Source organism: Clupea harengus, chromosome 3, assembly GCF_900700415.2.
Source record: "Clupea harengus chromosome 3, Ch_v2.0.2, whole genome shotgun sequence".
NCBI lineage: Eukaryota > Metazoa > Chordata > Actinopteri > Clupeiformes > Clupeidae > Clupea > Clupea harengus.
The window spans coordinates 24,924,079-24,936,565 of NC_045154.1; the positions used below are offsets into that span (position 1 = coordinate 24,924,079).

The 12,487-nt window shown below is 44.2% G+C and overlaps 1 protein-coding gene across 2 annotated transcripts in view; it reads right to left on the reverse strand.

Annotated features, from left to right (window-relative positions):
- Positions 1 to 3,608: 3,608 nt before the first annotated feature.
- The window catches only part of lrrc4ca (leucine rich repeat containing 4C, genome duplicate a), a 59,331-nt gene continuing 50,452 nt past the window's right edge, over positions 3,609 to 12,487 (reverse strand). For both annotated transcript variants that reach the window (XM_031565160.1, XM_031565159.1), the window contains one exon: positions 3,609 to 8,642. In XM_031565160.1, the coding sequence (XP_031421020.1) occupies positions 6,650 to 8,587 (1,938 nt within the window). In that variant the 5' untranslated portion in view covers positions 8,588 to 8,642 and the 3' untranslated portion in view covers positions 3,609 to 6,649. The remainder of the gene's footprint in view (positions 8,643 to 12,487) is intronic.

Genomic DNA, 12,487 nt, shown 5'->3' on the forward strand with positions numbered 1-12,487 from the left:
TTTCATTCAATGTGCCTAATTGTATGATTTGCTAAAATGATTAGCTTTTTCATTTGCTATGATGAAACAATCTGACCTGACAACCACTGCTCGTTCAAAAACAGGCAGACTAATACAGCGCTATCTAGTGCCACCTATGTGACACTGAAAATTGGTAATTCTTCACAGCTTGGATAATTAAGGGTTTGTTGTAGCAACGTTATAGGTCGATAATCATCAGGATTTCTTTCTGATTAAGGATGCATGAAAAAGGGCTGAATTCCAAGCCTAATGCATAGCCAGCCAGAGTGAAGTCAACCGAGCTACAAATCTTATGAACAGCCCCACAATTACCAACATATTTCAGTGGTTTGAATTTGAGCAGGGCCACCACAGGGAGCCAAAAACTCTGGGATTTTGTAAATGAGCGTCCCCACATTAATATGCCATAATAAATGTGCCGTCTGACCCGGATCATTTGTATGTGTGATGTGGTGCTTACTCATTCCTTTTTCTCTGACTTTTGCCAGTGTCCCTCATTAATCTTGCTCTCTCTGTCGTCTAGCAGCAGCACAACAGGCAGAGGCGATAGTGATACAGCTCTTTCTCTCGTCAATACTGTTATTATGAGAGCCATGCGCGTAAATGCATCACCAACAATGATAGGTGTTAATTTATCTTCTTAGCAAAATAGCATAGGAAAGGTTAAATCATTTTCCATTACTATCTTTAGCCAGCTGGGTGAAGTGTGTGTTTTGAATGACTTGGCTGTTAAATGTTTGTCTATATCTATGTGAAACCAAAGGGTAAATCCAAAAAGAGACTCCGAGATGACAATGAATTCTGTTTGACCAGAAATACAGACTCTCTTTTACAGTAAAATTACATTTGTTCATTTTTGCAACATTATTAATGCATTTGGTGGAAAAACTAAAGTTATACACTGAATGATGTCAGTGTAGGTGCTTGATGACTAAGAAATAATATTATAAATGCACTTTAAAAAAAAACTAAACAAACCAAAACAAATTGAACTAGAAGAAAATTGTGTCTATAACATTCATACACAATATATAAATCACCCGTCTCTTTCTAGCATGAAATTGTGTACTTTTATATATGATAATCTAAATCAGCCATACAAAATAGTGTGTTGAAAAACATACTGTCCTTGTAAATAGAGTAAAGAATTAGAGTTTAAGATTTAAGCTATTTGGTCTTTAGAGGAGGCAGCTGGCAGAGAGATCTCCAGATCGCAGGATGTTCTGAAGGACCCTTACCAGACAAGTGTGAGAAGAAAGTCAACTGAGCTGAGATATTACATGCCTCACGTCAGTTTAACTCTCAAGGTCCTGTGTGTTAACTCTTCTCCTTCAAACAGTCTGTGAGTGTTTTGTCCTATCGTATCAAGGATGAAGAGACCCACTCTATTCATTTCATCTCCCTTTCATTCGCGCAGTAAGATGGGGTTAATTATTGCCACTCTCCGTCTGGGATGCTAATTACTAATTACCCTTTTCTTAATGAACATTGAGCTGATAGCATCTAGCACCTCTTTAATACCTCACCTGCATTGGTACGAAAAAACTTTAATGATCTGCTAAACATGGTATTCCCCAGGATATAATCAGTATCGCGTGTGCCCATGTGTCTTGCAAAAGGTTCTCTCCCTCAAGCTGGTTTTGGGAAAGGAAAAGCATGCAAATTGGGTATTTGTTAAACTACTGAAACCAACGTAGGTAAACATTTACGAGACATTTCTCACTATCCCAAGATGTTAATAATTTCCCAGCAGATGTCAGCTGAACACAAGATTACTTAAATAATCAAATCATTTCATGAGTGATTGCGTTTCAAACAGGTGGTAGTTCTTCATTTGGGAAAACAGTATATGTTTATTTTTGTAATAAATTCTCAGTCACATAGCTAACCACAATGTTTGATCAAGCACCCTGCATTTCTCCAACCTCAACAGTAGACACATAACCATGCAGTGGGCATGTCCACGCACAGTTGTAACACTAAAATACTGCATGCTAGCACACTGCTATCCTGCACTGAACACAAAACCATCAGCACCAAATAATCTCCAAAGAGCTCCAAGCTCATACTACAAAATAAAGGGCTTACCACAAGCCACACCAACAGCTCATACTACACACTGAAGGGCTTACCACAAGCCACATAAGCATCAGCCACTGAATTAAAAACAGGCAGGTCACCTACAGAGCTCTCAAAACTCCTGTAGACAAAACCTCATCAGATTGTCCATGTGTCTACATTTTTGAGCAACTCTCAAGCAAACCTAATAAGAAAAAAGATACCTACCTAGTCTTCGGTGGTATACCGGACTGGAGGCAGTTTAAGGCCGTTTTGTGAACAAGTAATGCCAGTCTTACAATGTACAGTTACAGTTTTTTGTCTTTGCTCTACATCCTCATTGTGTGTTAGGTCACCAAATAACACATTTTATTTTCTCACAGAGAAAAAGCCAATTCTATAGCAATGCAGTCATTTGGCCTGTGTGATGTAATGTCTAAGTTTTGGCTACAGACCAGAAATCACCTCTCTAAATATTTCTTTATATTTCTAAACAAACCCTCCTATATTTCGTGAAGCTGTTTGCCTAGTTTGAAATCAAAGTCAGATCAGCATTAAGAATACATTTCTGATCTGAAGCAAAAAATGAAAGAGTATGAGGTCAGTGGGCCCCAACAGTGCAGATATGCCTCCGAGGCTGTTTGGATGTAACGTGGAAGTCACACGTTGAGCTGTGTGATCCTTGGTGTTGATGGAACCGCATATTGGTATTTTCTTGTTCTGATTTGGTTGTTGCATGGGGGTTCTTGTGTGAGCATAGAAATGCTCATATGGGGGACTGAAGGAACTGGATATTGCTATTCTACTGTTGTAGACATGAACAAAATGTAGCATTATTTTGTATCTGTAACTCATACCCTTGAATGTGTACTCTGTGTGTCTCACTGAGACCTGAACAATTAGCATCTGACCCCCTTGGCCCCAGATAGCCTCCTTCCTGCTGTAACCCTTTGCCCTCTGTTATCACCTCCTTCCCCCCATAGGTGAACTCCTCCACCTCACTGTCTCCCCTTCCTGCCATCACCTATAGGGTTTGGTCTCCCCTCCCCTCATGTATTCTATTTGACTGAATGGTATAAATGCCAACCTATTCTACAATCAGGTAGGCCATTCTCTGAGCACCACACTCAGAGGGGGTCTCCACACTGAAATAAACTCCAGAAATCCTGACTGTGTCTTCCGGTCCGTTCTTCAAGTTTGGCGTGCTCTTTTAGATTCTATCAGTGTTTATGTTACTGCTGAACTCCTACTCATCTCCTCTGTGTCAGTGTGACAGAGTTACGCTGGCAGAGTGAATGCGGTAACCCTTCCAACTGTTGGCACTCAACCAATTACATCCAAATTAGTCACAGTTACTGACTTTATAATAGTATTATCCTGTAAATAAATGGGATTGTGACATTTCTTTTCTTTCATACAGCCCAGCTGGGAAGTGCCTTGACAGAACAGAGAGGCACACCACTGCAAGAAAAAAAGAACAGAAGAATAATGTCCAACATATCACAAAATAGGAAATAATGACAAGACCATACAGAAAAAACAACAATAGTTTATTTGTAACCTTATTTTTCGTGTATGAACTACAAACTCTGGTTTCTATAATCGATTTTCGTCTGTATTTTCTTTAAAGGTCATGACAATATGCGTACATGAAAATCACTTTCTTTGTCTTTTACAGCATGTTTCACATTTCCATTTTTTCCCCGAAGAGGTTGGCACATGTAAAATCAAAATTAAAAAAGGTTTTAGTTTTTTGTTTTTTAATTTTTTTAATTTTATTCTCAAAATGTATTTTATATAAATCTACCACTAGAACAGCATTCCCTCTCTGACAAGAAAAAAAAATGATGTGGAACAAAACTAAAAGAAGGAAAGTCTAATCCCATCTCCCAACCCAAAACACACAGATGCCCACATGATGCGATGCGACAGAAGGAGTAGCAATCACTAGAATTCACAGCCGAACTCTAAAACGAATTTACCAAAGGAACAGCATTGACGGCAGCATGGATGATGAAGACCCTCTGAAGTTGACTGAGGTTCCTAGTTAGACAATCCAGTGTCATCCCATACACAAGTCAAATACAATCCAAATGAAATGCATAAAGATACCATAAAGGTTTACCATGGCTCTAAACTCCATGTGGGAATGATTGGGTGTATTCGTATGTGAGCTGCTTTGATAGGAATGTATAATATTTATATGTGTAGTATATTGTTTTAGGCGGTTCAAATGGATTTTGAGTGGGGTTCATTTTATGGCACCTGATTCAGCTGGTGAATTGGAGAGGGAGTATTTTTGACCCAGCTGTGGTTTGCATGTGTGTTTCAAAGTTTCATTGTATAATTATATAATACTGTGTGAGACATATTTGGAGTCAGAAAAGCAAGTTTTGTCTCTTGACACAGCCACACTGATAAATACAGAATAAATACATCTTGGTTGAAGAAGAATTGTCCAAAGAAAATGTACACATTATGTCTGTGAATTTCTGTGAATGTTTGCAGGTTAAGCGACAAATCAATCTGAAATATGCGACGTTAAAACGTCTTGAGACGTTAAAACGTCTTGAACAGCAGAATTAGCACAAATTTCCTTCTCAGATGTTCCAGTCATGGGCCTATGGGTACTGTGTTTACTAGAACTCCCATTTCTCTGTGCAAGGTCATTGGTCTCCACGGTGACTGTAACAGTAATTTTTTTTTACTTTATTATTTATTTTACATAATAATGGGATATTTTTCCTCTTGAAACATAAAGGACGGATATGAATAATTACTGTTCTTTGCTGTTTAAACTTTATTTGAGAAGTCGATAATTATAACGATATAGATGATAATACATGACTATGACCACAAAACAAAACCACTTCTTGTTGAAAAAGCCTTGGACTCTTGACTGCTGTATGGACAGGACAGGGAGGAACACGAGGCTCTAGGGGTGGGATTTTCTCAGCTTGGAATACGAGAATTGCTTGTTTGGCAAACAAATTATGATTCCACATTTTGTTTCATATTTCAGCGCTTTTTTGAAATTCTCAGAGATGGTTTCCCTTTTGATGGTGCATCTGCCGGTTAGTCTCAGGACACTTCCGTTAAAAAACGAAGGATCCTGAGCGGCCGATAAGTAAGATGTTGGTAAAAAACCTGGACATCTGCTTAGCAGCTCTGACTACCTGCCAAGTCCCAGAGGCTCATCTCCTTGGCCCGGGATCTGGCATCTCCAACCTCCTCTGGGTCTGACTACTTGGGAGGCTGGCAGGGGGACACTGCAGCAGCAGGACTAAGGCTGTGCGAGGTGATTGTTTCAGACAGATGAGAGGCAATGTGTTTGCAGGGGGGGGGGGGATAGGGGACAGAACGGCTGAAAAACGGCGCTGATGGAGGATTGGGGAGTATTTTTGGAGGGTAATTTGCCAGCACATCTGCAGTGGTGTGAGGCAAAGCAGCACAGAGCAGCGAGAGCTGGGGCTTGTCAGATGGGGCCTGGCTGGGGCATATGACTGAGTGTGTATGTGTGTGTGTCTATGTGTGTGTGTGTGTGTGTGTGTCTCCCGTACCCACAGGACTGCTAGCTCCATTAAAGAAGGTCGTCTGTGACACCATGACTGACGTCAGACGTCAGTGTCTGAGCACTGGGAGAGTTGAGGCTATGTGCAATGGGATTGTGTGCTAACTGTTGCATCAGTGTTACACTCAGATCTATATTTAATTGTTCGTTCATGAATGTTTATCAGGCTTCTAAGACTTCTGCTCCCCTCACCGCTATGAGTAATTTAGTAATATTGTGTCTCTACAGGCCTTAGGGTCTGACTTCTGGCCTCGTTTTGAAATAGTGGCATATTTTCATCACTGCGCATCCCAAATCCATTCTCTTTTCGAGACCAAGTGTGCGTCTGGGTCAGATGCTTGTGAGTGGAAGGGCTTAATATGATTCGGCGGCGTTATCAGATTGCACTGCCAACTGAGCCTCACTCAAACTTTTTTTTAGTCCTAAATCTAAATTAACAGATGGTCACTGGAGATTACAACAATTAATTTGGGGGCAGAAAAGCAGCTTTGAAAAGGACATGTGGTGCGTAATGTGTAAAGTGAGACAACAACGCATACCCTCTGGACAGTGCAAGACGAGAAATAACAGGATATTCGCTGAATCCTCTCTTGTTTGGGAGGTTGCTTTGGGCTCCTTTCATACAGGATGGTATCAATAAGATTTACACAGAGTTTAGAAGCATATTAGTAAACCAACCACCCTCATTATCAACAAAAAAAGACAATTAAAAAAGCAAAACATGAAGATATAAGTGCTGAAAAAATAATTGCAAGATACAATTTTTTCTTGATTTAACCACAATAGATTTTTTTCTTAAATAAATAACTTCTGTTTTGTAAAGACACTTTTGTAACAGTTGACATACCCTAGTTCCCAATGTCAATGCGTATCCATCATCGCCTACTTACAGATACCGACCAGTCAGTTCGTAATATTTTTTTCGCCATCTTCCTAATAGTCAATAGTTTTAATGTTCCTGTTATTGAGTCCATTTTGATTCTCATTATGAAAACAAGATCAGATTTGGGTCTCTTGTACATTGTCTTTCGAGCCCGCACGGATTAGCAAAGGTTCGTGCGCCGAGCTGTGTATGGAGTTGATGGTGTTGACGTGGTTGTAGGGGACCTTGAAGTTGGAGTTGTAGTGGTTGAGATGCTCGTGCTCCAGCTGCGCCAGAGCCAGGTGACGCTCCATGGCCTGCCCACCGGGCACGCAGTCCTCGTCCACGGTGATGATCTCGATGCTGCGCGCCGGGGCGTGGTGGTTCTGCTGGTGGTGCTGCTTGCGCATCTTGTAGAAGATGATGAGCATCACAGCCGCCATGAGCGTAATGGCAACGAAGCAGCCGATGATGATCTTGGTGGTCTTCATCACCTCGTCCAGCCCATTGAAGGGGCCCTCTCCCAGGGGGGTGACAGGGATGGTGTAGGGCCTCTCTGTGGACTTGGTGGTCCGTGGCAGCCGCGCCGAGGTCGAGGTGGTGGAGGCCAGCGTGGAGGACTCCCAGATGCCGGAGGAGGGGGTGGGGCCGACCCTCTGCGGTACTGTGGAGTGCCCCTCCTCGTGCTCCATGGTCTCCACGGTGACAGTGGTGAAGTAGGTGAAGGTGCTGGCCTCGGTGGAGGACACGTTGAGCGTGGCCGAGGCCGTGGTGTTGCCCGCCGAGTTGCTCACCATGCACGTGTACGTGCCCGTGTCCTGCATGCTGACGTTGGTGAAGTTGAGTGTGCCGTCGTTGAGTACGGAGATGCGCACCTGGTAGTTGCCGTGTGTCACGACGGAGCCGTTCGGCGTTATCCAGCTGACAGAGGTCAGCGAGCTGGCGCGGCATTTCAGCTCCGCCGCCATGCCCTCTGTCACGTTCAGGTCGGCCGGCGGCTCCACGATCACCGGCGCATAGCAGTGGAAGTTGCTCTGGTCCAGCTCGCCGATGTAGCGCCCCCTGAAGCTCGCCGGGCTGCTGCAGCGGGCACAGCAGCTGGTGTTGCCGGGCACCATCTCCTTCAACCACCAGCTAAGCCACAGGATGTCACAGTTGCAGTTCCAGGGGTTGTGGTGCAGCTGCACCCTCTCCAGATGGTGCAGTGGGGTGAAGAGGTCGTGGGGCAGGAGGGTGAGGTTGTTGTGGGCCAGGTTGAGCTCCACCAGCGATTGCAGGTCGTCAAAAGCGTTCCTCTCGATGGTCTGGATCTGAGCATGCATCATCCACAGCTTCTGCAGGTGGACGAGGCCCTTGAAGGAGCCCGGCTTGATGATGGCCAGCTGGTTGCCGGACATCTCCATCTCGCCCAGCCGCACCAACGGGTGCAGGTTGGGGATCTCCTTCAGGTTGCACATGCCCAGGTTCAGGTAGCGCAGATTGCTGAGGCCCTCAAAGGCCGTGTCCGAGATGTAGGTGAGCCGACGCAGCTCGCCCAGGTCCAGGCGCCGCAGCGATGGCACGCGGTTGAAGGCATTGGAAGAGATGCTCTCAATGGGGTTGTTACGGAGCCAGAGGTCTTTGAGCTTGGAGAGGTACTCGAAGGCCCCGTTAGGGATAGTGGTGAGCCGGTTGTCGAAGAGCTCCAGAGTGTTCAGGCTGGACAGGCCGTTGAAGGCGCCGATCTCGATGCTGCGGATCTGGTTCTTGCTGATCTGCAGGATCTCCAGGTGGCGCAGGTGCTTGAAGCTGTCCACCTTGATCACCTGGATGAGGTTCTCCTGCAGGTTTAGGTAGCGCGTGTTGGTGGAGATGCCGTCGGGCACGTCACGCAGGCCGCGACGCGTGCAGATCACCTTGCTGAACTGGTTGCTGCAGGAGCAGACGGACGGGCAGGTCTGGGCACGCACCAGCCCCGCCACCACCAGCAGCTGGAGGAAGAGCAGCAGCACGAACAGCGGGTCGGACAGGGCCCGGTTCCACCTAGGACCTCTCATGGTCTGCTGCTGCGGGGAGGATGTCATCTTGTTCAACATTCATAATTCATTGGCTGGTTGTCGACTCTTTGGGAATCGGTGTGATTGGGGCAGGCTGCAAAAGAAAGAAAGAGGAAAGAGAGGAATTAGGTCACTCTGGGATTAAGCTTTTTATGGACTTGTCAGAAAGATCTATGTTCGCCACTCTCAAGTAAACAACTTGTTGTGCCATTATAGGATTTAGCTATCCTAAAAAGGATATCTGAATCTGATAGCAAGCCCCAGACATCAGAATGCACATACTGGCCATATTTCCTCATCTCTGGTGTATTTCAGAATAGTATCACAAATTACACCTACATTTTTAAAGCACCATATTAATATTGCAACAACTGCACTATTTTAGTCTACTACTAGTTGCCATTGAAACTCCTGTAAAAATCACTGCAAGCGGCCCCTGCAGTGAGTGAGTATGTGGTGACTGTAACACGGTGTCAGGATATCGCAGTGCATCACACACACTGGGCAATGCAGTGCACAGACAACTCATCTAGAGCCCTTTACAGCTTCTGCTTCGGATGCCCTTGGCGTGTGTTCAGTTCCTTCTGCTTCCACTCACTGTGTCCTGTATATGTGTTCCCAAAGCACCCTCTCTCAATCTCAGTCACAAAAAATCACATCACTACTACACTGAGCTAGTCTTTTCTCTCTCTCTGTCTCCCTCTCTTTTTCTCTCTCTCTCTGCCTCTCTCTCTCTCTCTTTGTCTCTCGGCATCTTCCTCTTTGTCTCTCTCTGTCCTTTTCTCTCTGTCTCCTTGTTTCTCTTGTGTCTTTCTTGCTGCCTCTTCTTCTTTGTCTCTCAATGTCCTTTTTTCTTCTCTCCCTGTGTGAGAGAGTCGTGTCACTATATGATTAATATCTCCGGGCTGGAAGAACATAAATAACTTGGAAGAGCTGCCACTCGGCAGCCAGCCCTCCAAACCAACCGATTTGATCTGGGAAGTTCTGATTACGTGTCACAGAGAGATTCAAAGGCATGTTTGTGACTCGAATGAAAAGAGCGCAGTGCCACATGCTAGTCTGAGGGGATGCGCCGGCTTCTTGTGTCGGCTTTTAATGGTGCCATTTGTATGCTGTGGGAGCCGTTTGGCAGAATCCCGCTGGGTGTCTCAATTAATTTATGCTGGGATACAGTTGGCCCTGAACATGTGTGAGAGCACAGTTTTGTCATTTGGCTTGTGTCTCCTTGAGTGCCTGTTTCTGTGGGGAAGATTGTATTGCACTGAAAAGCCGTAACTAAACCATTTGTCAGGTGAGGGTATATAGACAAAGGGCTGTATGTGAGTTTCACAGTAATCACACTCACTCTCTCACTCACTCACTCACTCACTAACTGACTCACTCACTCACTCACTCACTACTCACTCACTCACTCAATCATCCACTTACTTATTCACACATGCACACACACGCACTTACATACACAGAGAGAGAGTGACATACAAAAAAAACAGCTTCCACCCACATTCATTCACTCACTAGCACATCAGTCTTCATTCATTCATTCATTCATTCATTCATTCATTTGTTCATTCAGGGGCCAGTTCTGAAGAACTGCAACTCTGGTACATGTGAGTGTAGAGTGGGAGAGGCTATTAGTGTAACCACAGATTAATGGCATGATAACTGCAGCCATTAATTCTTTCACTGCAAAAACTGATTGTAAAAACTGCGAGCCTTGGGGGTTGGAAAGTGTGTTGCTCCACGAGCCACCAGGAGAGGCTGACAGGGATCAAACCGAGGCCTTGGAAATCATGTCCCATTACATAACCGTTAATGGTGGGAAATTAAAAAGCTTCAGGAGACCAGCGAGTGAGAAGCAGAGAATGTAGGTCACAACAAGCAATTTAAACAGGGTAGTTAAACATTTTCGACGCTATTAATAGTTATTAAAGAAATAGTCTTCAGCTGGTGACATGTTTAACATATGGGTAATTAAAATGCTCTTCATCATAATTATTTACCTAAATGAACATCTAAGTATAACAAATGATAGCATGATTTCTCCCTCCTCTTTCTAATTCCTAAACAGCTATGGAATCTGAAATGTCCTGCTTATTTTACCTTTCAGTCACATCACACAATCACACACAATAGAATGTGCAGAAATCCAATTCTATTCATAAGATGAAAAAAAAATTATGCCAGTTTAGAAAGCAATCCTTCTTGATGTCAATGGAACTACCAGTGCTGGATTTGAGGCAGCAGTAGGCACATAAAAAGATCAACAGAATGAGATTACAAAATGAATAGGGTTTCCAACAGTGATGAACAGGCACTGGCTCTTTGGCTTGAGGTAAACACATAAGGACCTTATGCTGAGCTTGCACAGAGATCTTTAGAGGTTTTGACAACCTGGAAGCATGACTTTATATTACAGGGGGGTTTACAAACTTCAAATATCACAAAACCAAATCCTATTGTAGTAGAAAAAGAGGGGAAAAAAAGAACAGAAAACAGAATAAACAGAAAACATCTGATTGTGCACACTTCTGATCCAGCCATTGAAGACAAGCTACACAAAAGATGTTCTTTTCTTTCTCAATTTACTGTGAACTGTACATCCCGACGTGGCTTCGGGAAGATACTCCCACTCGCCGTTTCACTCCAGCTCCGCGAATACACCGTAGTTCCTATTGAAGGGCATATGAGATACATTTTTTTTTTAAATTGGCATTGTGGTGTATCTAGTTGCCAGCGGGCCCAAATGTTTGCGATATTCAGATTTAACCTCTGAAAAGCAATATGACAGACAACATGGCCCTCAGGCTAAGAAGCTGTGCAGAGCCTCAGCTCCGGTTTCCCTGGCTAGGGTTGGGGAGAGGAGAGGGGAGAGATGCCCAGAACCTCCGGGGCCAGATGAGGGGGCTGATCTAGGAGTGCCTGTAGCCGAGACTGGTCTAGACTTCAAGGCCTCTAGCCAAGGCCAACCGGCCCCACTTTATGGTGTCCTTCTGACAGGTTTCTGTGAGAGTAACTAATAAATATAGTAGGTTCTATGTCAGGCCCAGCACCAGGATGAAGTGACAGGGGGCAGTTCAAAATGGTGATTTTTCTTTTTTATATAGTAAAACAGTAGGTTAGCATCCTGCTATGCCTATTCCTGCATTTGTCCCATCCTATGCATGGCAATGTATAGTGGCGGTTTGACTGGATGTGTTTGTGCGCCATGGCAATAAGATGAAATAGTAATATTTGGGAGAGATTGCCAGGTCACTACTTAAGGTCTGGTGGGAGGTTTATTGAAATTCATGCAATAGCCTCTGAAAGGCTCAATAGCAACAACACAAGCCTATTGTTTCCAAATCAAATAACGCATTTCACAGCAGTGGTGAAGCCAGTATTAAACCTGAATGTCCTCGCACAATTTAGGAAATCAGAGCACTCGAAATGTAGGTCTACAAGACACAAAATAATCACATTTATGAATGATTCTAACCAGAGATGACTGCTAAAATCAACAAACAATCAACAGCTGCGACAGGGTCATTGCATTCTGACCTGACTTGCCGCCGGGGTAACATCCTCTGCAGTTGGTGGACCTAGCAGATCGAGTTCAGCGATATCATTACTACAGCAGAAAATACAACTGAGGGGGAAAAGTCCCCTCTTACCGCCAGGGCCTGTTCAATTGGATTAGTAATTGGATTCTATTCTATTCCGAATAAATACATTCAATTTATTTAAAGATGGGAGGCAACAACACAAGGGTACTGAATAAGCACTTTGCCTGGAGCCCCTGTGCTCTTTCCCCACACAGTGATCTTAGTGCACACTGCCACAAACACCCTCCTGTGGATCCAGTACTGCACTGGTTCACTGAACCCTGCACTCAGGTTCACCGTGAAGCCCCGCATTCTCAATCCCCTCCATCTCCTCTTTGACCTCTTTGGTCTGGAG